This window comes from Macrosteles quadrilineatus, unplaced genomic scaffold (assembly GCF_028750875.1).
Source record: "Macrosteles quadrilineatus isolate MER2022 unplaced genomic scaffold, UCM_ALF_1.0 Scaffold_107__1_contigs__length_349487, whole genome shotgun sequence".
NCBI classification, from domain to species: Eukaryota; Metazoa; Arthropoda; class Insecta; order Hemiptera; family Cicadellidae; genus Macrosteles; species Macrosteles quadrilineatus.
This window is the reverse complement of record NW_026542700.1, coordinates 276,954-304,624: the sequence shown is the minus strand read 5'-3', so window position 1 is coordinate 304,624 and position 27,671 is coordinate 276,954. Positions and strand designations below refer to the sequence as shown.

The following is a 27,671-nucleotide window of genomic DNA, read 5'->3' as shown; positions in this document are numbered from 1 at the left end:
AGCCTGGTTTTCCATCAAAACCAAAACCAAATCTAGGACTAGGAAAGGAATAGTCAAAACTACTCAAATTGTGTCAATTTATACCTCTGAGCACAGACACACAGTGCAGTCCTCCTAACTGTTTACTACAATGTGTGATTTATACCAATTCTTTGCACAGTATTATATGATAGAACTCCATTATGCACTGAGAATTTGAATTATTAGACTGTATGAATGATAATCTGTTTCCCAATTGACAACATTACTTTTATGTGCTGCAGGTTGCTGTTGCTGTGAGCCTGGACATCTGCCACACATGTTGAGTCTCAACTCTGCGTTCTCACAGCGTTGGCTAGCCTGGGAGGTGACGGCCACCAAGTACGTTTTGGAAGGCTACAGCATATCCGACAACTCGGCTGTGTCCATGTTGCAAGTCTTTGACTTCCGCAAAGTTCTAGTCACTTACTATGTAAAGGTGAGTAAAGTAGAATTTCAACCCTCAAATACGCTGTGTATGCATTTTGTATCTCGCTAACGATTATGTTATGTCCCCAGTAGCAAAAAGATTTGGCTCGCCTTTAAATACAAAGGTTGCCAGGTTGATACCGATTACAGTGTAAACTGGGCCCAGTGGTTGCCTTTTTTCATTGTTAGTTGACTATGCCTAGCTTGAGTTTTGACCACTTACAAAAAGAGTAAATTCCTCAAGTAGTCTTAACTATCATTATAATCATTGATATAATTAATTGTCTTCCATGTTTGATGATAGCCTCTTTCATCGTAGGCTTTAGATGAAGCTCCTGCTCTTCTGCTTGCTGTTTATCTGTCTATATTAGCTTCCATCTTATATTTTGCCATTAATTTATTTGCCACACAACTGTTTTTTTCTGCCAATTTTTCTCCTAAACAAGATTATAGCCACTCTTCATCCATAATTTTTAAGTGAACAAACTATAGTTTTTTAGTGTCAATAATGATAGTTTATCAATCTTAATCAATAAATGAAGTGTCGTGTTCTATTTGTAACGATTTGTCACATGTTCATTGGTTTTCCAGAGTATTATATTCTACGCAGTAGATTCACCTTGTTTGGAGAAGTGGCTCGCATCGCCTGTTATTCTGGAAGCTCTCCAGCCGTACTGTGATAGGAACTTTGTTGACTTGGATCCAGTCTTTAACATGAACATAGACGAAGACTACGACTTTCGAGCTGCTGGGATCACACGGAACTCATTCTGCAACATCTACTTTGACTGGATCCAGTATTGTGTGGAAAAGCGAACTAAGGTATGGATGGTTTTGTTTAACAAAAGACTATATGCCAGTATTTTGATTTGTAGAATAAATGGATTGCTAGCCTACCTTAGTAGTTAGAAATACAGGTCGGGCTTAAAACCAACGGAAGTCACAGAAAATGCACAATATTTTATACCCTGAAGGTAACATTTCACTCAGTAATAAATTTGTCAATTTAAAAATTTTTTAAATAAAAATTGACTGAACTGTATCTAAATTAAAAACACTTGTGTTAAATAGGTACCTTGTTTTTTTTACCGGAAACTAATTTTGAGGTATTTGATCCAGTGTTGAATATTGCTGAATTTGTTTTCATTTTAGAGTTGTTAAACCTTTATAGGTATGGATTTGACTTGATACATTAAAAAACGTAATATACTTGACATAATTTTAATGTGAGTGCTCACGTAAAATGCTTAAAATAAAAAATTCCACTGAGAAACTGCAATCATTTATCACAGCTACAGAGCAGGGACTGCTGGGCAATGAAATGTTACAATAGAAAGAAATGGATGTGGCTAAACGTTTGTGATGTGTATCAAATTCACCTGTAAGGTCAATGATCTAAGGTCAATGTTTATAAGTTTTTTGAAAATGTTTTATTTTTAATAATTTTGTTGATAGCCTCTCGCAGACAAAGGCAAGGATTCCACATTGGTGTCTCTGTGTTTTGCTCTCAGTCTGCTCGGAAGAAGATCTCTTGGAGCTGCTTCTCATAACACTCTTTCAAGGTAATTTAAATATTGATCACAAAGCATTCATTAGTTAACATTAGAGTGGTTGTGATCCATATCAATACCCTCTTTGGTTATTTATTGTTGAATCATAAAAAACTAGCCTGGACATAAGTTTTGACACACAACTACAAAGGCTGCAAAGCATCACAAGGCTAGTCTGCAAATAAAAAGTAAAGTCAGTCAACAAGTCAGCACTCTACTTCACTTTTAACCAAACGAAAGGAAATTAATTTAAACAATAAATACAACTCGAAACCAATGCAAAAGTAAAATATATTTATGTATAAAAAATAATACATCATAGTTGATTGAAGAGAAAATCAAATCTAGCTTAAAAGCAGGAAAGGTTGGCCAAATGCCAGTTTTAACTTTCCCTTGGTTGTGTTTCAGTGTGGACTTCTTCCTCTATGGTCTTCATGCTTTATTCAAGGGTGACTTCCGCATCACCTCAGTCAGAGATGAGTGGATATTCTCAGATATGGATTTGCTTGAAAACGTTGTGGCTCCTGGAGTCAGGATGTCACTGAAGCTGCACCAGGTATGTGTATTTTCTTATTGTATATTTATTTAGAATGTTAGTGAGGTTAGCAGGCTTGCCTGGATGGGAAAGAGTCCAAACTGGTACAAGAAACTCAAAACTTGACACTTTATAAAAACAAAAATTAGAATATTTTATTTCACTGTCACTGACAGCTTTAAAAAATACAGCTGAGTTTTTAATATTTTGTATGCCAATAATGGATTTATTTCTTTAGTACTTTACATGTTAATATGTTTACATGTTCCCGGTTTGAATTGACTTTATTCTATTTGTCCTCTTATGCCCGGTTCCTTAAGGGTCAGTAAAGGGAGGGTGTAATGTACATTGGTGATGGTCAAAACTAGCAATTTCTAATCTCGAAGATGAAACAAAACTTAAATAAAATCCTGTATCTCAAAACCTAAACGCGTCACTTTTACACTTTTCTGGTTAAGTTTACCCAAAAAATATAGGTTTAGGTTATAATGCATAACGTTTATTATGCAATCAAACTGAATGAAGTTGGATTTCTGACCCTAAAACAGCAACATGAATATGTTGTGACCATTACACTTGAAACTTAAAAAGCTTAATTTTCTTTAAGCAACTAACACTAAAATAAATTAAATTCCTGGCACTGACATCAAAAATATGAATAAATTTGAAGTGGTGAAGTTTTAATTCACGAAACCTGCCGATCGAATTTTGAAACCGAAACTAAGTTTTGGTGGTTACCAGATATGAGATTCAGTGTTGACACATCATTAGCCTTCATTGTTCTTTTTCACATATTGTCAAGTACAGCCAGCTGTTAATTGTTATAGTTAATTTATTCTATCATGTTATTTATTCAGTTAAAACTTGATGGGGTTTGCAGGACCACTTCATGTCACCTGATGAGTACGAGAACTTGTCAGCTTTGTATGACGCCATCAAGATGCACCATGAGAACCTGGTCATCTCACACGAGGGTGACCCTGTGTGGCGCAACGCAGTGTTGGCTGGCACCCCCTCCCTGCTGGCCCTCAGGTAGGTGGACTGGTGCCTAAAGCAGTGTTCTCAACCTGTGGTACGCACAGGCGACTGTGATGGTACATGTAGTTATAACTACAACTATGATTTGTGCTAGACGTCAACATTCATTCTTGGCCTCCTATCGGTAACTGTGAATATTCAACATTATGCTAGAAGGAGGACATTGTTAATATAACATATAATAAAATCAACTGACAGACTTAATAATTGATCTCAAGTTATATGAAAAATTTGAAACTCTTGGTATGGTGCTTAGTACTTCAATCAAGGGCGTCCTTCACTAATTGTGAAAATATCAACTCCGATTCAGAAATGATTGTGATCATCGAAACAATCTTGGTCCAGACATTCTTAGGTTTTAATCTTCAATCTCAGCATTTTAATAACAGTTTTGTTATTTTTATTACATATCCTGTTCAGTATTTGTTTTATTTCCAAATGGTATGGATTTCTTATTCAAATCAGTTTCAGTTAGTAAAATATTATAATACTCAAAAGATATTTTTATTTTCACATCCTACTTGTCTCACGGTTGGAAAGTAGGGTACTTTGATTAGAACAATAATAAATAATAAACAGATTCCATCCACAACTAATTAGCCTACATTCATGCTGCTAAATATTAAGCCAAATATTATTGACTATTAAAGTAGTTGGCCTACACCAGAAAAAAGGTTGGGAAAAACTGACTTACAGAACTCCCTGCACTAAGTGACACTATTAATTACCTAATTTGTTGCCTGTGTTCTTGAGTTAGTATTTTATATTCACCCTACAACTAGTTCTACTAGTAGAACTTCGGTTCTTTTACTAGTTATAATACTAGAACTACTAGCTCAAGAAGGCAGGCAACCTAAAAGGTAATAATATAATTCAAGTACTTGAATCTGAGATCACAACAATATGAGTGATAATGTTTTAGAGTGTAGGTCTTCATAATGAGTGTGACTGTTACAGACATGTGCTGGATGACAGTGGGGATGAGTACAAGATCATCATGTTGAACAAGCGTTACCTCAGTTTCCGAGTGATCAAGATGAACCGTGAGTGTGTGAGAGGCTTGTGGGCCGGGCAGCAGCAGGAGCTGGTGTACTTACGCAACCGCAATCCGGAGCGAGGCAGCATACAGAATGCCAAACAGGTAGGTTTTATAAAAAATATTCATTTAATTTTTTAGAGAAATATATCCTCAGCACATTATGTTCCATCTGTCAATCGCAGTCATTATAATGATATCCCCGCGATCGTGGGAGATGACCTCAATTTCAAGGAAAAATCCTGTTTTGTCCTGGCCCCAACTAAAAGTGCAATCCTGTGCATTCATAGTTTTATTTGACTATGAGAAACAAATGTTTCTCTTTTTAAATTTAAAACCACCGTATATCAACACTGGTTAGCTAATTCCAAGACATTGTACCATCACCCTTTTTGGGGCCCCAGAACATTTGTAGCTAGTCCAGTTGCGGTCCAGGAAAACTAAGCTACCCTACTTGGGCAAAAAAATTTGCTAATTTTAAGGGATGGACGAGATTGGATTTTTACTTCGAGACGAGACGGGGGTTTTTTATTCTTCATACAATTTTGAGACAAGCTCGAGACGGCATTTCCCTTCTCATACTCAACGGGAAATGCACGTTCGCCATTTTTCCTGAATTCGTAACATTTTTAAACTTACTGATTTATGACAGATGACTGGTTAAATACAAAAATAAAAATAACAGACAACATTATTGAAAATCTTTTATTAAAAACATTAATAAAAAACATCAGTATAAAAGAACCAAATATTAATTAGATTTACCTTTATTAAAAGTAACTCTTCCGCATAGGAAACATGGTGATATCACTTAGAATATATCGACTTAAAAATACAAAATTCATCAGTCTGAAACATCAGTCTTACTAGTTAAGTATCAAGATAGAGCAACAATTTTTCAGTCTTCTGTTATTTTAGAATGATTTTGGAGTGACTTGTTTTGGCTATGTTTACAGTAGTAAAACATGCCCCACACTGCTTACACTTAACAAAATTTTTCATTATTTGTAATATCCAAACCAAAAATTATAAAACAATTAAAGCAATATTTACATGTAAAAACTAATTAAATAAGAACACCTTTGCAAAGGAAACACAACAGCAATGTTTATTTTTATTTTTTTATAATCTTGTCTTGAAAAAATTTTGATCAAAATAAAAATTAACATTTTTGCAGGCCTTGAGAAACATAATCAACTCTTCGTGTGACCAGCCCATCGGATATCCCATCTTTGTGTCGCCTCTGACAACTTCCTACGCAGAGACAAACGAGCAGTTGTGTGGCATCGTCGGGGGCCCCATCAGTTTGGGAACCATAAAACGAGCAGTGCTCAACTTCTGGGCAAGGTAAAATAATCACCATTATTGTTTATACTGTATTGTTCTAATTGGTTCAATAGTGGAGAGTTTCAAAACTCTCTTTACAAACCGTCGGATGGTTTACATATTTTAACATTTTGTGTTTTATTTTGGTCCAATTATTTTCTGTACTTTTCTCTTGTGTTCCATTTATGATTATTTTTCTACATCCCTGTTTGCCGCGTCTTCCTCATTTTTGTTTGTTTAGCTCTACCTAAATTTTGATTTGATTTTGAAGGAATGACACTCAAAAACAAGAGAACAGCACATTTAAGAAGTAAGATTTTAAATTTTCAGCATATAAACTAGAATGTGTTCAAGTTAGTTTTAAGTGAAAAGGTAAAAGAAGGCACTACAAAGGTTATTTCTCTTAACGTAGATACTAAGGGGTTGACTTGTGTAGGGTAAGGAGAAGATGTGTGGAGGGCTGCTCCAGTGGGGGGTCAGTACCTCATGACGATGGCGGCTTTGGACATGATGGGGTGTATGCTATGACAACATACAACATCCACACAGGTAAGCATTCCTTTTCAACTTTTATTTTGTTGTATTTACCCTAAAAAACCCCAATTCATGTTCCTTAGTGTTTGACTACTTAACTTCATTGTAACTCTAGTACCAAACCAAGTTAGCTTAGTAGTAGTGTCTTGGTCAGATGCAGTGTTTGGGAAGCTACTTTTAAAATGTAGCTAGCTACAACTACTGCTACATTTCCAAAAAAATAGCTTAGCTACAGCTACAGCTACAGTTCCGAAAAAGTTGCTAGCTACAACTACAGCTACAATGAAATGTAGCTACAGCTACAATTTTAGCTACTTTTCCAAGACGTTACTTTTTATTCCACGCACATTAGGTAAATGTAAAATTAATTGCAACTACATTTTTATTGAACAAACATTTAAACAAAAAATGTCAGTATTGTATCTAACATTACCTTGTACGGTACTTGGAAAACAAATTATTCCTAGATTGTATTTAATTTGTTGGCATTATAAACCTAACATTACAACAACAGAACCAAAGTTGGGTGTCCCATCATATTTAGTACTGTACTTATTTTTAAGTATTGCATTATTTTTAAGTATTGCATTATTTTTAAGAATCTTATATGTAAATTTCATTAAGTTCAAAGGACATATAACCAAAATATTTTAAAAGCTCATTTTATTTCTTTAATATAGATTCATTTATAGATGTCTTATACCTATCAACAATTAAGACCAATAAAACTGTAAAACGAATATTTAAAAATACTTTTTTGTGTTACAGAGCCTAGCCTACTGAAATTGGAGTTTATTGCCTTTCTTCTTTACTTTTAATGTTAAAAACGACATTTAAAACCACAGTGATTAGTTACTTGTTCTATGAATAACACTTTTCAATGTCAAGAATTTTTTTATTGTCATTATTCGTAGGGCAAATTGTGCTTCGACCTAGTTGGTACAGAAAACAGTATTCAGCAACTTATCCTGAAATTGGCTTTTAATTTAAACATGTTGAAATTTGTAAAGTAAAAAAATAACATATAGGCCTACTTGGCTATGTAACAAGTTGGCTATAGTAGGCTAGTTCTTGCAAGGACTAAACAGATATATTCCTAATAATTGAACTTGGAACTAGGTATTCGTCTTAAACCATAGCATAGCCTAGGAATAGTCCTATACAAGAGCTGTTAGCAGCAGCAAACTATGCTATTTTTTCAATGTAAGTTTCATGTTATATGGAGATTTTTTCGTTACAATTATCATGTAGTCTAGCCCTATCTTAAATCTCATCAGGTAATTTCCTCTTTGTTAATTTAATAAACCTTTGAAAAATCTTCGTAATCTAACCAAGGAAGGGCTTGTGATGATGAACCAGAATCAACAGCTGAAGCAAAGGTTGATAGACCAGCTTTCTCATTATTTTAAGGTTTAGTGTTGGTTTCCATTAAAACCCAAGTTGAAACACTATCTATATAATAAAGAAACTAAATTGATAACTAATTTCCCTGTCAATCACTTGCAAGCATTCAATTATAGCTTCTCTTGTCACCTCACCGGTAACGTTTAAACGTCGTCTGCATCTAGCGATTTTATTTTATTTGACAGTAATCATAGAGTAGTAAATTAAGGAAATGAGAGCCATAAATGTGGATAACACTCATTTAATGGCCTCCATGTCCACACAACGTTGTAATAGGGAATGAAACGGCTGCAACCAGCTGTATGAAGCAAAGAAAGTGGGCATAATTTTTTGGAAAATCTCAGTTTGAAAGAGGTTGTTTCACATAAGGTTGAGGTTATGATAAAAATCACTATCTCAAAAAATGTTTATGTAGCGAGAAAAGTAGCTAAATTTCCACTACAACTACTTTAAAAATGTAGCTCGCTACAGCTAAAGCTACAAAATCTTAAAAGTAGCGTAGCTACAGTTAACGCTACAAAAAAAGTAGCGCACTACTGTAGCGACGCTACTTGTAGCGCGCTACTTCCCAACACTGGTCAGATGAGCTAGACATTGTTGGTTTGAGCCTGTGGGGCTGTATTCTTATTTTATTGAAACTGGTCTAAATTCCTGAAACCTTTGTGGATGTATGCTCGGAATCAAACATGTCCCTCTTTCACCGAGACGCTAATTGCTAGGCTAGCAACATACTTTCAGGCTCATCCTAATATATTTTTTAAGGGCTCAAAATTTATGTGTTATAACAGGTTACATACCTTGACATCCACAATTCCTTAGTCGGTATCCGTTGACTATAGTTTCGACTGCTATGTAGTCATTATCAAAAACGGAACGTTAAAATATTACATTCGTTGAATGTCGTCAAATCTTAAATACATCGAACACACAAACAAACATAACACGAACACGGTAGACTTTTAACATAATTGGCCGGCCGGCACACGTCACTGAACTGGTCGACGACGATGACTGTTTACCCCACTCCATTCCGTTTATCAGCTGTGCCTCCAGGACTCGTGTTGCCTTGCGCTGTCGGAGCACTACTCGTTGAGAGTGTGTACACTAACACCGGGGCTTTAGAATACTTTAACATCACGTAATTATTAACATCCTTTAACATTGAAAGAATACGTTTATCGTTGTATTCTAAAGCCCCGGTGTTAGTGTACACACTCTCAACGAGTAGTGCTCCGACAGCGCAAGGCATCAAAGGTACGAATTCACAGCCCAAACGAGTTAACATATCACATTTTTTTTTATTCCAACATACAGATACATTTTCCCCAAAAACAAAGAGCTATTTTTAAATTTTTTTTAAAATTTTTTTTTAATTTTAAAAAAAAATTATAAAAAATAAAAAATAATTTTTTTTTTAATTTTTTAATTTTAAATAGCTAGTGATTATTATCTTATTTTTCCACACCTGAATGCAAATTTTGGTGAGAATCGCATTACCCATTCTCCCTGTGAACTTGTACCAAAGATTAAAAATTTACTACTTTCAAGCTCCATATCTCGCTTAATATTCAAAATAAATAATTTTTTCTTATATATTTGTATCTCTAATTTTTAGTACAATTGAACAATAACAAAAAATAAGACATCAAATTTTTGACCAAACACCCTTAAGGTTTTCATTGAGCATGTTGTACGGGTCGGATTTAGTGGCTTTGTATATTTCGAACTCTTCGAGGGTGTCTAGCATGAAGCCTTTCTTACAAACATGTAGAATTTCTGCATTATCATTAAAACTAATAACAGTATGGTTTGAATTTAATAAATGTTCAGAAAACTTGGATTTTTGTTCTGTTTGTTTTGGTTTAGGTAAATGTTCAGAAAAACGTTTCTTAAATGATCTGCCGGTCTGACCTATGTAATAGTTTGGACAGTCTGAACATTTAATTTTATAAGTACCAGTAGCTAATTCCTTGGGTTTATTGTTGTTCGGCAACCTTTTATTTAGTTTCGCCCCAAGTTTGTTAGACGTTCTATAGGCCAGAGTTAAGCCGTGAGGGTTCAATTCTTTCCTTAGTGTGTATTGTAGGCTGTTGCTGTATTCCACAGAGACAAAATGTTTATTAACTGTTGTAGTATTACTAGGAGAGGGTTTTGGGTTTTGTTTATTAATTATCCTATCAACGATGGAACTTCTATAACCATTTGCAACAGCAATATATTTGATTATATTTACTTCTTTTAGGTAATCCTTGTCGAAATGTGTTTTGTCTACAGTAGTTGTACAAAGTGGCTTTTTGTTCACTTCCATGTTCGTCTATCAACACACCCAAAGCCTAGTAGTATATTTTTGTTAGGGCAGTAAAATGTGTTTGGTCTGCAATGGTCATACAGTGTGGCATTTTATTTTTGTTCTCTTCCATGTTCGTCCAGCAACGCTACTAACACCAATTATTGTTCTTTTGAGACCTAGTTGGCAGTTGGTCCAATATTCGTATTAGTATATTAAGATTAAACTGTTTCAGACTGTTAATATTAAAACACAGTCGTATTTAATCATTTTATTTTGCTACTATTGAAGTAAGATTTTTAGTTCTCACATAACTGAAGCAAAAAATATAATGTGCAATTTAAGTCAAAATGGCTTTTGTACTGTGCTAATCCCACAAGGCACTCTCCTTGAAAAAGTGCAACTATGCTCACTAGTTGCAAAAAAAACTATTGTTTTATAAGTAAATTGCAGCATGTTTTAGCATTGAAATGTATTTGCAATGTAAGGGCTATGATAGAGTTTACAGGCCATGTGATTTTCAGGATACGGGCACACAGGCAGCCAGTCTATGGAGGGTACGATGGGTCGAGGAGGGTCCCTGGGCCGCAGTGGTAACCGAGGCAGCATTGCTAGCGCAGGCAAACCTTCGTCCTCCACTCTAGCATCACTGGCTGGACTGCTGACGTCCACTCAGCCCTCGGTCCCCCAAGAGGAAAGGGATCAGGTCATGCAGAGAGTGAGGGTATGTTGTAGGCCTATACAGTAGTGTCAAGCATGACTAGTGGTCAAAACCAGCAATTTCAAATTTAGAAACCGAAAAAATCTTTTTAAAATCAAATCCTGACGTTTGTGAAGATTATATGTAAAACCTACTGTAACTTCTTACCGAATTTCAATAAACCGTTTCATAAGTATTTAAAAATTGGTTTGAGAATGAAATAATGTGAATAAATGGCAATTTTGTGCAGGAATAAAATTCAAAAACAAGTTTATACTACTTTTTTGGTAAAAACATTAATAGGTATTGCCTGCATTTTTTGAGAGGTTGTATTTTCTGTTATGAACAGTAATAATGACACCATAAAGTCATATACTCTGCCCATACTCTGAAGGTACATGTCATGATTTAGGTATCTCCAATCACTCCACTTATTATTCAAGCATGTAGAATACCATTCAGTTTGTCACCTCCTCACACCTGCTTACTTCTCTGCTACTCGTCTTGTCAATGCAACATGGAGACCTGAGTTGCTGAGCGGATGAACAATTGTGATGTTTTTACTTTGTCAGTAATTTTTCAAGTTTGTTTTGACAATGATTTCAAAACGGAGACATTTTCAATGAAAGAAAAACTTAATCCTAATCCAGTATATTTAGGTGTTTTTTAGCCTTGGTTTACAAATAAAACGTTATTTGTGCAATCTATATATATAATACGCTAAGCCGATTTTTGTGAACAGAACTCCTCGCTCATTTTTGGACCGATTTTGATGATTAAAGTGTCAAAAAAATTGCCCTGATCTGTAGTTTTGTAAAGTTTTTTAGTTTTTTTATATCTTTATTAGTTTGGTCAGGATCTTCCATCAAAGTTGGGTTTTCTCCCATAAGATTAACATGGGGGAATCTAAATATTTAATTGGAAACTTTGTCTCCACTTATTTGAGAGAACGGCTGGGCGTAGAAACTTGGTAGAGGTGTCCAAAGAAAGGTCTTGGTCTGTAGATGAGTTATCAAAAGAAAAACGGAGTAAATTCGCTTAGGGCTCTGCCCCAGACTCCTTTAAAGATCCCTCCACAGATTTGTTTACATTTTGGTCATGTGGATAATACTTTTTTAATAAAACAGCTGTTAATTTTAAAATTGTGTTTTAAACAACACACATTTATTGGGAGTTACAGAATTGTCCAAAAGAAGTATTTGCAATGTTATTTTCTGTTTTTAAAATTGATTTTCCTCTGTATCATTTGTGTTGCAATATAAAGTTCCATTACGAAATCAGTGGAAAATCCTTTTATCACAATAACTCCTACAATTGTTTCTTATTGAACTATCTTATGCCTATATCTATTTTACGGGTTGGTGTCTGCCTTTTTCACACCTTTTCCCTATATTTTATCATATTATTCTAGACAGATCATCATAGGTTCATGAGATTATTGTCATACATGCTTTCAATCATTGGAAAAATCTTCGCTTGTGTAATACAATACAAAATAATACAAGTGCAGAAGGGCACGGTGCCCATTTGAGCCGTGTCCATATTTTGTTAAATTATATAATAGTGGTTGGTTTACAGCAACTGGATAAAACATTTTACAATATTTATGTAGAAAGTTGTGCATGATTTAGAAAGTCATTAAGCTGGAAAACTGCAATATACTGCAGACTTTTCAGAGAGGTTACTTCGATGTATTCATTCAGCTTAGTGAAAACATAATATAGATATGTATACAAATAAGAACTTGAACTCTCTGAGAGCCTTTGAATGTTATTAGACTAACGAAAAGGGTTGTGCATGTTTACTAGCGCTACTCAGCAACAAAAACCATTTAATTTATCTCCAAAATATATATTCTTAAAGTGCACTGAGCAGCAGCCTAAAAACTCATGTAACTTACCCATATAATATAGATACAAAACACTCAAACTCGCATTGTGACATTTATAATTCGGCTCTTATTTCTCCAACAGAAAATTCATCTGCAGAAGAATTTTATTGTGCTCTTACTATGTCATTCGCGTTATTTGTTGGCCATGAAGCTGCACTACCATATAAATGAGGAGGTCCCTAACAGTTCAAGAATATAAGCCAACTTCACTTCAAGTATATTCCACTACACCTAACATTCCGTAGAGAGATTATATTGCCCCAGTCAGAAAATCAGAAATCAGAAATCGTTTATTGTCCTTAAGCAAAACAATCGTGCAATAGACATGGTCACATATTATGGTAAAATAGGGTTACACAGTAACCCAGTCAGACTGGATTAATAATATTTTCACTCTATCATCGCAGTTAGCTGAAGTTACATAAAACCTCAAGAGTAACCGTCGATTTCGACGGGTTTCCCCTAGTGATTATTAATGGTTAACAATGGGTTTTTATTATTTACCATGTTATAGTATGATAAAGTTTTGTATGGCTGACACAAGGTTCATTCTTCTTTAGCCTACTATACAAGTTTAAAAACAGGTCTGTGAGGTAATCAGTATTTTTATTTAGAACATAAATGCACAGGTTTAGTACAGTTAGAATATCAATGTTGGGTACCGCAGATAGGATGCAAGATGTGTATGTTTATTGAGTGTTAATAAACATGTTATCAGTCACATGGGTTTCTATCAATTTAGCTGTACATTTTCAAGAAGAATTTACAGTATTTAGATAGTTGGTTATTGTTGTTTCAGATTGTAGATCCCAATCAAGTGTATGATGCCATCAACCTGGGCCGTCGCATAGACGTGAGCTGGCCTGATGAGAGGATGAGGGCGAGGGGAGGACGATCTCACTGGCGAGACTGGCTGCCTGAGAAGGGCATGGAGGGTCAGGTAGGTCAACATTTGTTTTCAAGTTTGTTATCAGAGTGTTTATAGTTGTCAACCAACTTAACCAGCTACAATCACATCCATCTGTTCTACATTTTTGGTCTAGATATCTCTGACTTGTCATTTTATAACACAGAAGTAAAATGTGTGTATTTTGCCACATAATGAAAGGTATTGATCATAACTTGTACTGAAAGTGATTTACTGGCACTTGCTTCAACTCACCTTGTATGGTGTATGAAATCTGGTGTTCCTGTATTCAGCTTGCTTTGCCCCACACTTGAAACTTAAGCGTGCACAGGAAAATGCCACTTTCAAAACTAATAAAATATGGCCTACTAGTCTTGGCTTTTCAAATTGTTCAAGGTCTCTGAAATTTGTTGTTGAAAGTTACTACCAAACCCGGAACTACAAGCTATTTTAATCTTTCCTAGATGTTGTATTTTGACAGTTTTGTATTGTTGAACAGGTGGTCCACAGGTGGGTGCCTAGTCACAGAGACCCCAGCCGTAGATCTCACGTAGACAGAACCATCCTACTGGTCAAGATAGAGGACAAGTTTGTCCCCATAGCTGAGGCCGGGGTGGTAGACCTGGGGGCCGAGGTATAGCAGGTGAGGGTCGCAGTCAGTTAGGCCTATAGGCTATTTAAATAATGCAGTGTCTACAATCAATGAAACCCTGAACTACAACGACATTATGTGGCACTCGGACAGCATGATTTTGCAAGCATTGGAATTTGGAAACACAAGGCTTTAAATTATTTAACTGCATTTAATATTATTTGTAGTGTATTCAAACCCCACAATAATGACTTGTGTTATTCTGGTTTAGGTTTCATACATTTTTAGTGAGTACTTTTTGGGATAGCAACTTGTAAAATATAGGAAAATCATTTGTATGTCTCATAGAAAATAAATTAGATATCTTACATTTTTCCTTGACAAAAATACTTTTGAATCAAATATGGTGTATTTTCACAAATAATAAGCTTCGCCAAAACAAAATCCTCTATTTCCATGCGGCCAAAGGCATAGATAGTGTTATAGTCCTATATGTGAGAAATTTAGACTTTGAATCTGATGTTAAATGTGTTATTTTACAGATTCCCAGAGCATCTTGAGGTACCGAATGCCTTACATCAACAGACTGATTTAGTATTAAGTTTCAAACGGTAATCAAACGTTATGTAAATATTATAAATAGTATTGTATATAAGAACTCGTCTCGTATTGTTACGGCCTGCTTGTTGATTATTTGTTTTGTATGGATTTTGTCGATGGCTGTGTTAATGGATTTATCCATTGAAAACCAAAGTATCCAGTTTATATTAATGGAAGTACGCTTTTGAAGCTTTTTAATGTTTTTTAGCTTTCACTTAATCAAATAATTGCAGTATCGGTGTAGCTGCATTGTTCTGATCAGAAGTGACTGGTTAATCATGTAGACACTAGGTGTAAAGTTGTTTAATTGAAATTAGAAAGAGTTTATTTTTACATGGCTGGGGAAAATTACTTTACCATGACTTGTTACTTAATGTTATCCCACCTTTAACCATTCAGTGTTATTAGGACAGAATTTTTTTTAACAATGAGTTTAAATACTGAAGTAGACATTTTATCTGGTATGGGACAGCTTTAACCAGTTTTTTTTCTTTTTTTCAAAGAGGGTACAGTTAAAAGACCCTCAGATGGAGTGTGTTACTATTGGGGTTCATATTTCCCTTCTTTTAGCGAATTTCCCTATAGGGAAGTAGCTATTACCGTAGGTCTCATGGTAAGACTTAGGCCCGGGACCGATTTACTTTTTCATTTTGATGTCCCCAGAGGCCAAAAACACCATTCGTTCAAATTTTTATATATGTATATATATATATATATATATATATATATAGGTATATATATAGATTTATATATATATATATGTGTCCGTGAACACGATAACTTGAGTAATTTTTATCCGATTTTGATGAAATTTGGTTTGAAGGTGTAAGGCGGGATAAACTTGAATGAGTTCGCGATCCAGCATGATCGGACCATGGGAACAGGGTTTTATGGGGGGTTTTATGGGGTAAAAATTGGTTTTTCTCACTTTTGACCCTCAAAACACAAAATTTCCCAATTTTTCTCTAAACCTTCTTAAAGAGCTTAAAAAAACAAACAATTCAGTATATCAAAGTGTTTTTGTACGGTTATTGGTTACGGAGAAAACTAAAAAAATGGTAAATTTAAAATTTCCATGTTATTCTTATGGAGAATATTGTAAAATGTTGTAGTTTGCTTGTTTATGGATATATTTTGATCAAACTTGGCAAATTTATTTATTTTATAGTAAGCTATCAATATTTTACTAAAAACACACTTTATTAGTTTCCTTGTAGCAGCAAACCTAGGTACTCGTTAAACCTAATGTTATTTAAATAGATCAATTGAAAATCAATTCAGCCAAATGGAAATTCGCTTAGACGGCAGGTTTGCTGCGGCGGGGGTATTTATTTATTATGATAGTTCTTAAAGACAAAAAATGCCTATGGTTTACAGTAAGTTTTAATTTTATTTGGGCTGATAAAAGTTTTTTTATTAATAAGATAATGGTTTACAGCAGCATGCTCTAATGGTGGTTAACAAATTGTTTTTTTTTCTGGCTTCACTCTAATGCATCTATAGCCAAGTTTTCAATACTGTATCTGTGTTCCTCAGTTTACATATAACTTTATTTTAATTCTTTCAACTTAAATAAGGTTTCCCCAGCTGTCGCTAAAACCCTGAAAGCAAGCTTACACATAATTGATTAGCTGATGTTCCATTTGAATTGATTTTAAACCCAAGTGCAATACCTTGCAATGAACGTCTAAAATCCTTTTAAGCTGTGTAACCAACACAGTGATTTTTTTTTAACTGTGTGCGTTCCTAATAATATGCATTTGAATGTTAACTTCTGTTATGACAAAGTTTTATGTACATATTTTATAGTATGTCATCAACTTATAAAACTCAACTTAACTTTAGATTGCCTAAAGCAAAGTAGTGTGTCACATTGTTTAACAATAAAATAAAACAGTACTGCTAATTTCCCAGCAAAAACATCACTCTCATTACTCATGTTAACAAGCTCTTTTATTAACTTGTTATTCCTATTTATGTGCAATTTAAACTTGTTTTATACTCATACACATATCACGTCGTTACTTTATTTATCAAAGGAAACTACTATATGTTTTGTATCTAGCCTTTACACCTAGAATGATTGCTGTTTCCTGGCAATTTTAATGATCAATGGTTTGTTACAAAACTGAAGGTGTTCAGGTAATACCTTCATTATTCTTATTTACAAGGTAAAACCTGTTTTATGAACCTTGATAATCTCGCATTACCCCTAGTAGCGTTATTTGTAGGACAATCTGTAATTTTTTACAATAAAAATATAAACTATGTTAGTGATGACTCATCCATTTATTCAATATGAATTTTCCAAAGGAACTATCAAATAATGTAAGAAGACTGATTTAAATCAACTAGTACATTTGATTTTACATTGGGAAAGCGTTGTAACTAAATAATTTTATTTTACTTCAGTGACTCCTTAAATACATTGCCACTATCTAATTGGCTTTCCATTATTGCAGAATAATACCACTGTTTGGAAGTAATAATAATAATAATTTTGCATTTTTTATGTTTCATAGAAGCTGTCCTATTTTTTTACAGACCAATTTACTGTGTTGTTTCTTTGATTTCTTGTGATTTTATTGTTACTTATTGCTTGTGATTGAGAAAGCTATGAAATATTTTCTAGTTCTTGTTAGTAGTACTGGGGTCTGTTCTTCTGGAGAAGGGATTTCAATTAAGAAACAAAATGTGTACGTTGATAAACCCAAACTTTATGGCAAAGCGTTATTTTTATATTACTTGTGTCTAAGTTTAAACCGTGAAGAATTTGAGAAATAATAGAAAATATCTGTAAAACTGAACTAAAAATGTAACAAATAAAAGTAAGAAATGAAGTTTTAACTTCCAGAGGACTGAAACAGCAAGACTTTCATTGTAACGGTTAGTCAATCATTTGTTAAAAAGTTTATTGCAGTCAATAAAATTGCCCAAAGACATTAGTTTTGCTAAGATTGTGTTAGTCAGAGACTGTTTGGAGTGGTTTGTTATACATAAGAGACTATATGAAGTATAAGTTGCAGTCATCTTTTTATAATATTAATAAAACTAATTTTGTACTCTGTTAATTCATTCACAACCCTTATGTAATATATAGGTACCACCTGCTAAATTATATATTACTCTCTCCCCCTATACAAATACATAGTAGCCTTTATATAGAAAATATTTTTTTATCAAAATTTTTTTGTTTTGAGTTTTGGGTAAATACATACTGATACATTTCGACTATTTCGAGTCCCCCTGAACCCAAAAAAGTGGTTTTCAAAGTGATGTCTGTTTTTGTGTGTGTATAGATGTGTACAAAACTACTTATAACAATAACTTCAGTTATAAAAAGCCTCGGTATAGCACACCATATATTTCACTCGTTCAGGTATTTTCACACCCGTGAATTTTGATGAAATTTGGTATGCAGGTACTAATCCATGTGGAAGATTGATTCTAAATTAAGAATATTGGTGGTAAAACATTATCTTCTTCTCATGTCAAATTTTGGTGTGTCACGGTTACGGTTCGATTTTGGGACTATTTTATTTCTTGTCATGGTAAATTATCTGATGTCTAGTATTAAGTAATCGAAAACCATCATGTTTGCTGACAACACATCCTTCCTCAAGTTAGTTAAGATTTGCAAACTGTGAATAGCACTGCTGATGAAACTCTATGAAGAGGGCTGTCTACTAGTTTAGATCCAATGGTTATTACAATTTAATGAACCAATAATACAAAAAGCTGTATATGCCTACTCCTTGATTGATGAAATTGAATTGAATGCATAAAATTACTAGGGTTACAGATTGATTGTAACTTGAAATTTAATGACCTGGTCAGTTTGACAGACAACCTCTCCCGGGTTAACACTCTACCACACAGACGATACTGGTAAACAAAGCCCAACTTTTAGCCTGATCAGGTTATAACTCACTATAGGCTGAGGTTGAGTTGACATAGATAGTTGTAAGCAACAGTTGAGTCGTACTATGTGCATGGTGACCAATTAATATGTTTGGGGCATAGGGGTCAAATACACAAAGTTAAAAGTAGACAAATTTATTACACTTTAACATTAGCACATTGAAGTTTGCATTACATTTCTTGTTTGAGCAAAGTGAAATATTTGGATTTAAATAATAACATACACATACACTTGCTCCTATGCTACAGTAGTTCATCTTCCACTCCTACAATCATCACTTAACAACTATATAAGTTACTTCATAATTATATTGTTTTTTAATTCATATATGTTTTCAACTCTAACCCAGAAGTAAGGGTTTACATTATTTATGCTCTTTTTCAAACACTTTTTTCCAATTACCAAAATTAAAAAAAAATAACCATACAGTCTTCATTTGTGATGAGTTTAAAAAGAAAACATCAACTACTCTATTTTATACTTTGTAAAATACATTATCACAAATTTGTTTATCTAAATATTCATATAAACTTCACAATTGACTCACACTTTCATAGAGGCTATGGCACATTTAGTGAATCAATACACATAAAATATGTAGGCCTAATTATTTCCTTAACATTTCACCAAGATAATATATCCTTCCAAAATATTTTACACACTAAAGCAGATCTTAATATTTGTAAGCTAAGGCATCTTTTATAAAAAGACTAGCTACAAACAGTCAAGTTCACTGGTAAGGAACAACCAATAGTGCCGGTAAACATATGGTAACATTTCAACCAATTAAATGAAAAAGGGAATGTTTAAGTTATAGCATAGACAAAAAGATTTAAACATAGACCTTCAGCCGTGTTACGGTTTCCACAGGTTCTGGCGCAAACCGCTGGGGCGCCAAGTAGTTACGGCATTTTTGCTGCGTAATTACCAGGCGCTCCCAGCAGTGTGCGCCAGAACCTATGGTACCCATGGTAACCGCAGCACGGCTGACAGTCTATATTTAATTCTTTTTGTAAATGGTTATAGTAATTAAAAAAAGTTTGCCGTTAATAATTTAACCTGCTGATGGCAATATATTAGAAGTTTGATAGAAATAATAATTGTTCTAATACAACTTTACACTTGAATCGTATTCATTCGGATGCATTTTAACTGATGAGTGATAAACTCATGTTTAACATTCCTACCTGTGCACTTCGAGGGAGTTCTATGAGCAAAACAGTACCACACATAACTATGTCACAAATGGATAATAATAAATAACAAATAGTAGCATAAATTTAAAACAGTAGGTATAGACTGATCTGATAAAATTTTCAACATTTTGGCTTCACTCATTTTTATCCCAATTCAAACACTTTAAGAACCTTCCTTTCATGACTTTCCATAGGTTACCAAGAAATAAGGTTTAAGCAGCAGCTTTTTCGTCAACTTTTGTGCCAAACACTTTCAGTTCCTCTCTGAGTACCTTGCCTGCAGGGTTGCGGGGAATCACATCTAGGAATCTCACTCCTCCAGCGAGCTTCTTGTAGGCCGCCACCTGTGGAACATCATTTGAAGGTATATTTATAAAGTAACCATCCTCTAGGACCAGACTTATAAATGAGACAATGTTTTGATCCGTGTCAAATAACATTTACTGCCTGAAAACAGTAGAACACTTCAAGGGATACTTATTAAACAGTCCGTATTTTGTCAAATGATGGGTATACAGTATATGTAGCATAACTGTAGCAGTCCCTCGCAGTGATTAAAATGTAAAATCATAATTTTTTAAACATTCAAACACTTGGGTTGTCACAGTTTGTCTTTTGTTAGAAAAAGGTTTGATCTACATTTAGATTTGGTAAAAATAATGAGGGACATTAACTTTATACATACTTTTTATCACTGGTACTAGATATTACAGAATTTTTGAATTATATTAAAATAAATAGAATTTATAAGTGTGTGTAAACCATTATTCAAGCTACTTGTTTGAAAATAGCATCCTGCCAAAACATGCTACACCCTAGCTGATTAAATCGATCTAATGTAGAGTCAATATTCCATCTGTCAATAACCCCTGCCCTAACTATGAATTTTCATAGGGCAAATTAGATGAGATGTGTACATTAAGCTCTGAGTACACCAAAAGATCAATTTTCCCCCTTCTAGTCTTTTTCCTCTTCATATATGAATAATTTTAAATAGGAAATCTATAAAACATTATCAACATACAGTATAGTGAACTTACCTTGGGTTCAAGGAATGTAGTGATCTCAGATTCGGTGAGGTGGTAGCCTGGCCGCCGCACAACGAAGGCCCGAGGGATCTCTCCAGAGAGGATATCTGGAATGCCTACGACTGCACAGTCAGCCACCCCGGGCATCTGCATGATGATGCCTTCCAGCTCTGTAGGTGAAACCTAACGAAAATAAATTATAAAGTTAATCAATGTGTAATACAATAAATACCTTATTAACTGTACATAGACTTGGAAACTGATGTTTACCATGGGAATTTATCAAACTAATTAAGTTATTTGCTTAGAAAAAAATCCATAATGATTTTACTATTTTTTTACATTAGTTTTTTAAGCTACAGTAGACTCCCTCTTATCCGAACTCCTCGTGACCGAGGCTAGTCCGGATAACGGTTTTTCCCGTTAAGCCGACGTCACCAAAAACTCGTTAAAACGAACCATTTACGGTGATATTCTACTTAAATTTAGGAGAGCATTGAATTAAGACATGTGATCACTGGTCTCAAATCTTTCCCACGAGAACAGTCGTTTCAGTACCACCCACTTCCTGCCGATCTAGTGTGGTTAAACCAATGTACTGATAAAAATTGTCCAGTTAGAGATGTCATTTCTGTCAAGTGTAGTCCGGTTAAACCGATGTCCGGTTAAAAGGTGTCCGGATAAGAGGGAGTCTACTGTATAAAGTACCAGTACCTAATTTAATACAGTAATTATTATTATTAAAATACAAGAATAGTTTTTGGGACCTAAATGAGTGTAGAAGCATAGATAAACATATTGGTTGGATTAGAATTGTCTGTTTAGTGTTTTTTGATTTGATTGTACTCGTTTTAGCGAATTTCCCATATAAGGAATAAGCTATTACAATAGTACTCATGGCAAGACCTGGACGCGGGACCGATTTTTTGTTTGTTTTGAGGTCCCTAGAGGCCAAAAACACCATCCGTTCAAATTCATATATATATATATATATTTATATTTTGTTATTGTATACATCAATGAGGGCTACTTTAAATGTTACTAAGCAAATCAAAATACCACAGTACCCTAAGAACATTTTATTTTATATTACTTACTTGTTTCGGACATTAATGCCATGATAGTATAGTATATTGAATAGGTTATATACTATACTGTGATCATGGCATTAATGTCCGAAACATGTAAGTAATATAAAATAAAATGTTCTTAGGGTACTGTGGTATTTTGATTTGCTTAGTAATATATTTATATATACATCTATATCTATAAAAGAGGAACTATGTATGTGTGTGTGTGTGTGTGTATATATATATGTATATACGTTATGGACTCCGAAACCGCTCGACAGATTGTAATGAAACTTTCAGGCATTATTAAGCATCTTTCAAAGATGGTTCGAGTGAAGTTTGATGCAGATCTGTCAAAAGGGCTCTGCCCCAGAGGGTTTTAAGTGGGCCGATGTCAGACTTTTTGATCTACAATGTTTACATAAATAGAATTTAAAAGCAGATGTTTACTTTCACCAACTGTTTTGTACGTTTGAATAATTACAACATTCTGTATTACCATTAGTCATGATTTGAAATAGTGCCACAGTGTTTCTACAGAGTGCAGCACAGAAAACTATTTTACTTTTGAATAAGTCCAAATGTATTAAACCCCAATCGCAGCACACCTGTGCACTTAACAACATTAAATTCTCCAATGTTAAATATTAAAACATAAAAACCTTTATCAAAGTATTATAAACAATAAAAGGGATGACTTTTTAAAATTTATGAAAACAGCTAATTTTCAACCAAAAGGTGAGTGAGCGTAGCGAACGAACATCAACCTGGAGGCGAGTTAGCGTAGCAAACAAGCTAACCTGAAAACAAGTGAGCGCAGCGAACGAGCTCCAACCTAAAGGTGAGTGAGCTTAGCGAACGAACTTCAACCGGGACGTGATTGAGCCATGCGAATACTTATGAAGTTAAACGGGGCAAAGCCCGCGGGTACAGCTAGTATATATATATATATACTAGCTGAACCCGGCAGACGTTGTCTTGCCTTTGACTATTTATAATTTAAGTACCGTAACGTTTAATTGTCTTATTGTATATGAAGTGCTTATAACTAAATTAAAATACGAACGATAACTAATGAAACACATATAGTACAAAGGATAACCGATTCTTTATTATTGCTCTTATATTAATGCTAGTGGGTAGACAATATTTTTGGTCTTTCTATTCGGCCCAATCACGTCCTGGTTGAAGTTCGTTCGCTACGCTCACTCACCTTAAGGTTGGAGCTCGTTCGCTGCGCTCACTTGCCTTCAGGATAGCTCGTTCGCTACGCTCACTTGCCTTCAGGTTAACTCGTTCACTACGCTAACTCGCCTCCAGGTTGAAGTTCGTTCGCTATGCTCACTCACCTTTTGGTTGCAAATCAGCTGTTGTTATAAATGTAAAAGAAATAATAGTGCTGCACCCTGTTGGTAATCCTTGTAACTTTAATGCTATTGAACATCATAGAACAGAACCAACTTGTTTAATTGAAACAGCTGTTAAGATTCATTAATTCCATTTCTCATAAGGTTAACATGGGAAACTCCAGAGCCATTGGGGCGGAGCCGATTGGACGGATCACGAAATTGATGGTGTATAAACCTATTCCATGAAATTCTACACGTATGTACCAAGTTTTGTGGCAATCGGTTCAGCGGTGTCTGAGTTTATCACTGCCAAACATATATATATATATCTATATATATAAAAGGCAAAGCCCTCACTGACTGACTCACTCACTCACTCACTCACTCATCACTAATTCTCTTACTTCCCATTTACCTAGGAGGCTGAAATTTGGTACACTGATTCTTTAGGAATTAAATAGGAAAACTAAGTTGTTTTTATCCTGATCGGACTCTCGGGCTCTGCCCCAGTGGCTCTGGAGTTTCCCATGTTAACCTTATGAGTACTCATATTTAAATGGAATTAATGAATCTTAACAGCTGTTTCCATTAAACAAGTTGGATCTGTTCTATGATGTTCAATAGCATTAAGTTACAAGGATTACCAACAGGATGCAGTACTATTATTTTTTTAATTTATGACAACAGCTAATTTGTAACCAAAAGGTGAGTGAGCGTAGCGAACGAACTTCAACCTGGAGGCGAGTTAGTGTAGCGAACGAGCTAACCTGAAGGCAAGTGAGCGCAGCGAACGTTCTCCAACCTAAAGGTGAGTGAGCGTAGCGAACGAACTTCAACCAGGACGTGATTGAGCCATGCGAACAAGCTCACTTGTGAAGTTAAACGGGGCAATGCCCGTGGGTACAGCTAGTATATATATACAAACATCCTCTTTTATACTTATAGATATATATGTGTCCGTTAGCACGATAACTCAAGCAAAAAATGATCCGATTTTGATGAAATTTGGTACAAAGGTGTAAACTTACGTTTATTCGAACAAGTTCGCAATCCAGCATGATCGGACCATGGGAACGGGGGTTTACGGGGGGTTTTATGGGGTAAAAATAGGTTTTTCCCATTTTTGACCCAAAAACCATAAAATTTAGCTATTTCTTTCCAAACCATTTTGTAGAGCTTAAAAAAAAAAAAAACAATTTAGTATATTGAAGCGTTATTATGCGCCTTATGGTTACGGAGAAAATTAAAAAAAAATGTAAATTTAAAATTCCCATGTTATTTTAATGGAGAATAAGTAAACTGTTGTAGTTTGCTTGTTTTATGAACATATTTTGATCAAATTTGGAAAATGATTTTATTTCTTACTAACTATTAACATTTTACAAAAAAAAAACTGTTTTACCCTCCCTGATGCAGCAAACCTAAGTACTTGTTAAACTAATTCTATTTAAATCGGGAATAAATATTTATATTTTTAAGTAGACATTTCAGTGTAAATCCAATCAGTCAAATGGAAATTCGCTTAGTCTGCAGGTTTGCTGCGGCGGGGGGTATTATTTAGTTTTAACTGGGGGCTGAGGCCTGTTTCATAATAAACTACAAGTTACAAGCTGTAACTTAACTTAACTTTTAAATTTTGTAACTGTAATTTAACTTTTTGAAAAAAACTTTATATGTCTTAAAATGGTTGATAAAGTCTTGGTTTTTGTTCCACTTTGATTCATCGTGCAACAGACCTTTATTCCCTACCGAAATTTTTATTCCATTTGTAACCCAATTTAAACAAAACTGTAAATTTAAAATTTCCATGTTACTTTTATGGAGAATACTGTATTGTAAAATGTATTTATTTTATTCTAAGCCATTAAATTAAAATGACAAAATATTTTAATATAATTTAAATACTGATATTTTAATATAATTTAATAAACTCGGACAGTTGATTTTTTTTAAATATTATTAGTTATTTATCAAACCTCGGACAACTGCGATTTTCCTAATATTTTGTAATTTTTAACAAACTCAGACAAATGATGTGATCCCCATAATACCGTACAATAATCATAATAACTTGTTAAATATAGCCTATTTGGATTTGTAGTTTATTTTTTAAAATATATAAATGTAAATTACCATTTTTATTGCTTTTTAATCAGTTTTAACCATAAAAGATACTACTGTTTTTTATTATATTTAACAATATTAAATAATTGTTATATACGTTCTTATATTTGAGTAATAAAGTTGTTATTAAATACAAGTGTACATAATTAAATCCTTATGATGACCAAGTTTACATATAAATTTAATAATTATTGACAGTTTTAAGCTCTCTATAACTTCTATATTAACCCCAATTAATAGAAATCGTTCTAAGTAAAAATATATGTTAGGATATCAGTGTTTTGGAGTAAAAACGAGACCTTACCGACAGGAACACCCCCCAACCCCCGCCACCACGCAGTGCCGAACGCTTCCGAATCTTACCGAGCATAGCCGAACTGTTCGCGGTAAATTGTTATCTCTATCCACGAATACTACTAGGTAATACCATAGAAAAAACATACTCCCTTAGTTGGTTAGTCTATGGTAATACATTAGAACAGGTATTTTTGTTTGTAGTACTGTATTCGGGTCTCTATCAAAACGTCTCGTTTGTAGTAGGTTAACTGTAGTGAGACTTGTGTCTCAGGTTAACTCCTTAATAGTTTACCTTCGTTGTTCCTGTCGGGAAGGTCTCGTGGGTAACCTACTATACTATTATATTGCTATTGAACATGAACATAATAGAATCAACTTGTTTAGTTGAAACAGCTTTTAGGATTCTTTAAAATTCCTTTTAAAATAAATACTCATAATCATAAGGTTAACATGAAAAACTTCGGAGCCACCGGGGCGGAGCCCGAAAGGAATTTTTAGATAAGAATAGGCCTATATTAATTAATGATTGAGCCCAACCCAAACAAACAAACTTTCCCAATAATAATATAATAGTAGGCTAAGATTAGTATGTGTGCTTATACTACTATTTTCGTGAACAATGTAGAACAAACAAAAATCTATAACCATCCAAAGCCGTAGATAATCATTGTTTGTACATATTCTTAATATTTAGGGAAGGGGAAGGGAGTTAGAATGAAACAGACTAATAATCAAAGACCGGCATCTAAACACCAGTGTACTTTGCAGTTTGTACCCTATACTCTTCTGATAATTTTCACCATAACGTCATCCAAAACCAACAAATAAATTCAAACACCAATTTAAAACACTGGACTTCAAAAGCCAAATCATTTTAATTTTATTTGTGTTTTTAGTTAAAATTAATCAATCAATAAACCTATTATTGATATATAAGATTCATTCATTTTTGAACAATAGCCAAAACTGTAGAACAGAACAACGGTATTTACACGGGTATTTAACAGTACTTGTATTATTTTGCTTTGATTAATTGTGGTCACATTTCTGTTACTTTAAAGTATTTTAATCTATATACAAAATATTCAATATACAATTATACTAATAAATGTTACATATAACTAGTCAAAGAGTTATTATTACTTTCTTACTCGATGGGTTGTCATTGATTACGTCAATGAGACAGTGAATTGTATTGTATTTGAAGTGCAAGTTAGCCAACATGAATATTTCATAACGTTACGTTACCGAGAAAGAAGTTTTCCGTTTCACGGTGAATTATTTTAAGTGATTATTAAAATTGTTGATCACGTAGGAATATAGGTTATATAGTTATTTGTGTAACTAGTGGTGAAAGTGGCACTTTGCTGCACACGAGAGCAATGTTTACGCACGAGCCGCAGGCGAGTGCGGAATGATCTCGAGTGCAGCAAAGGCCTTTTTCACTTGTGTTACACATTATATTTTTCCTACAGTCACTATAAAGCATATAAATAATTAGTCTTTCAAACACTATACAACACGGTTTTAGGTTCAGCTGGCAACACAAATGGTGCCCTAGGGAAAGTAGTACCCGCGGTCCGTATCACTCCGCTATTTTTCCTCGGCAAGAAATGTGCTCCGCGTTTTGAGAATATAGTTCCGTATGTTTTTGTAATTTGAAGTGGTTTCCGCGCCTAAAAAAAATGCTTTAAAGGTATTTTCTTGTTTATTAAGATCGTAGGAATGTTTTAAAAACGTTTAAAAGAAAAGTCCAAAAAGTTCAGAAATACCGAAACTATAAACACGAAATGACAGGTTAAATCGTAGTTATAATAGTCAATCAGCTGCTCATAGTA

At 34.1% G+C, this 27,671-nt stretch overlaps 2 protein-coding genes across 2 annotated transcripts in view; one reads left to right on the top strand and one right to left on the bottom strand.

Annotated features, from left to right (window-relative positions):
• LOC128982093 (pecanex-like protein 1) overlaps positions 1-15,402 on the top strand; it is a gene marked incomplete at its 5' end in the record, with an annotated part of 53,684 nt that extends 38,282 nt beyond the window's left edge. The window contains 12 exons of the mRNA XM_054401136.1: positions 264-457; positions 1,039-1,269; positions 1,903-2,009; positions 2,406-2,553; positions 3,413-3,564; positions 4,528-4,711; positions 5,784-5,953; positions 6,369-6,481; positions 10,682-10,881; positions 13,548-13,688; positions 14,155-14,298; positions 14,790-15,402. Coding sequence (XP_054257111.1) covers positions 264-457; positions 1,039-1,269; positions 1,903-2,009; positions 2,406-2,553; positions 3,413-3,564; positions 4,528-4,711; positions 5,784-5,953; positions 6,369-6,481; positions 10,682-10,881; positions 13,548-13,688; positions 14,155-14,295 — 1,781 coding nt within the window. The remainder of the gene's footprint in view (positions 1-263; positions 458-1,038; positions 1,270-1,902; positions 2,010-2,405; positions 2,554-3,412; positions 3,565-4,527; positions 4,712-5,783; positions 5,954-6,368; positions 6,482-10,681; positions 10,882-13,547; positions 13,689-14,154; positions 14,299-14,789) is intronic.
• A 3,500-nt stretch (positions 15,403-18,902) lies between these two features.
• Positions 18,903-27,671, bottom strand: part of LOC128982092 (uncharacterized) — a 52,027-nt gene continuing 43,258 nt past the window's right edge. Inside the window, exons 9-10 of the mRNA XM_054401134.1 lie at positions 21,006-21,176; positions 18,903-20,309 (exon numbers count right to left, since the gene is read on the bottom strand). Coding sequence (XP_054257109.1) covers positions 20,178-20,309; positions 21,006-21,176 — 303 coding nt within the window. The 3' untranslated portion in view covers positions 18,903-20,177. The remainder of the gene's footprint in view (positions 20,310-21,005; positions 21,177-27,671) is intronic.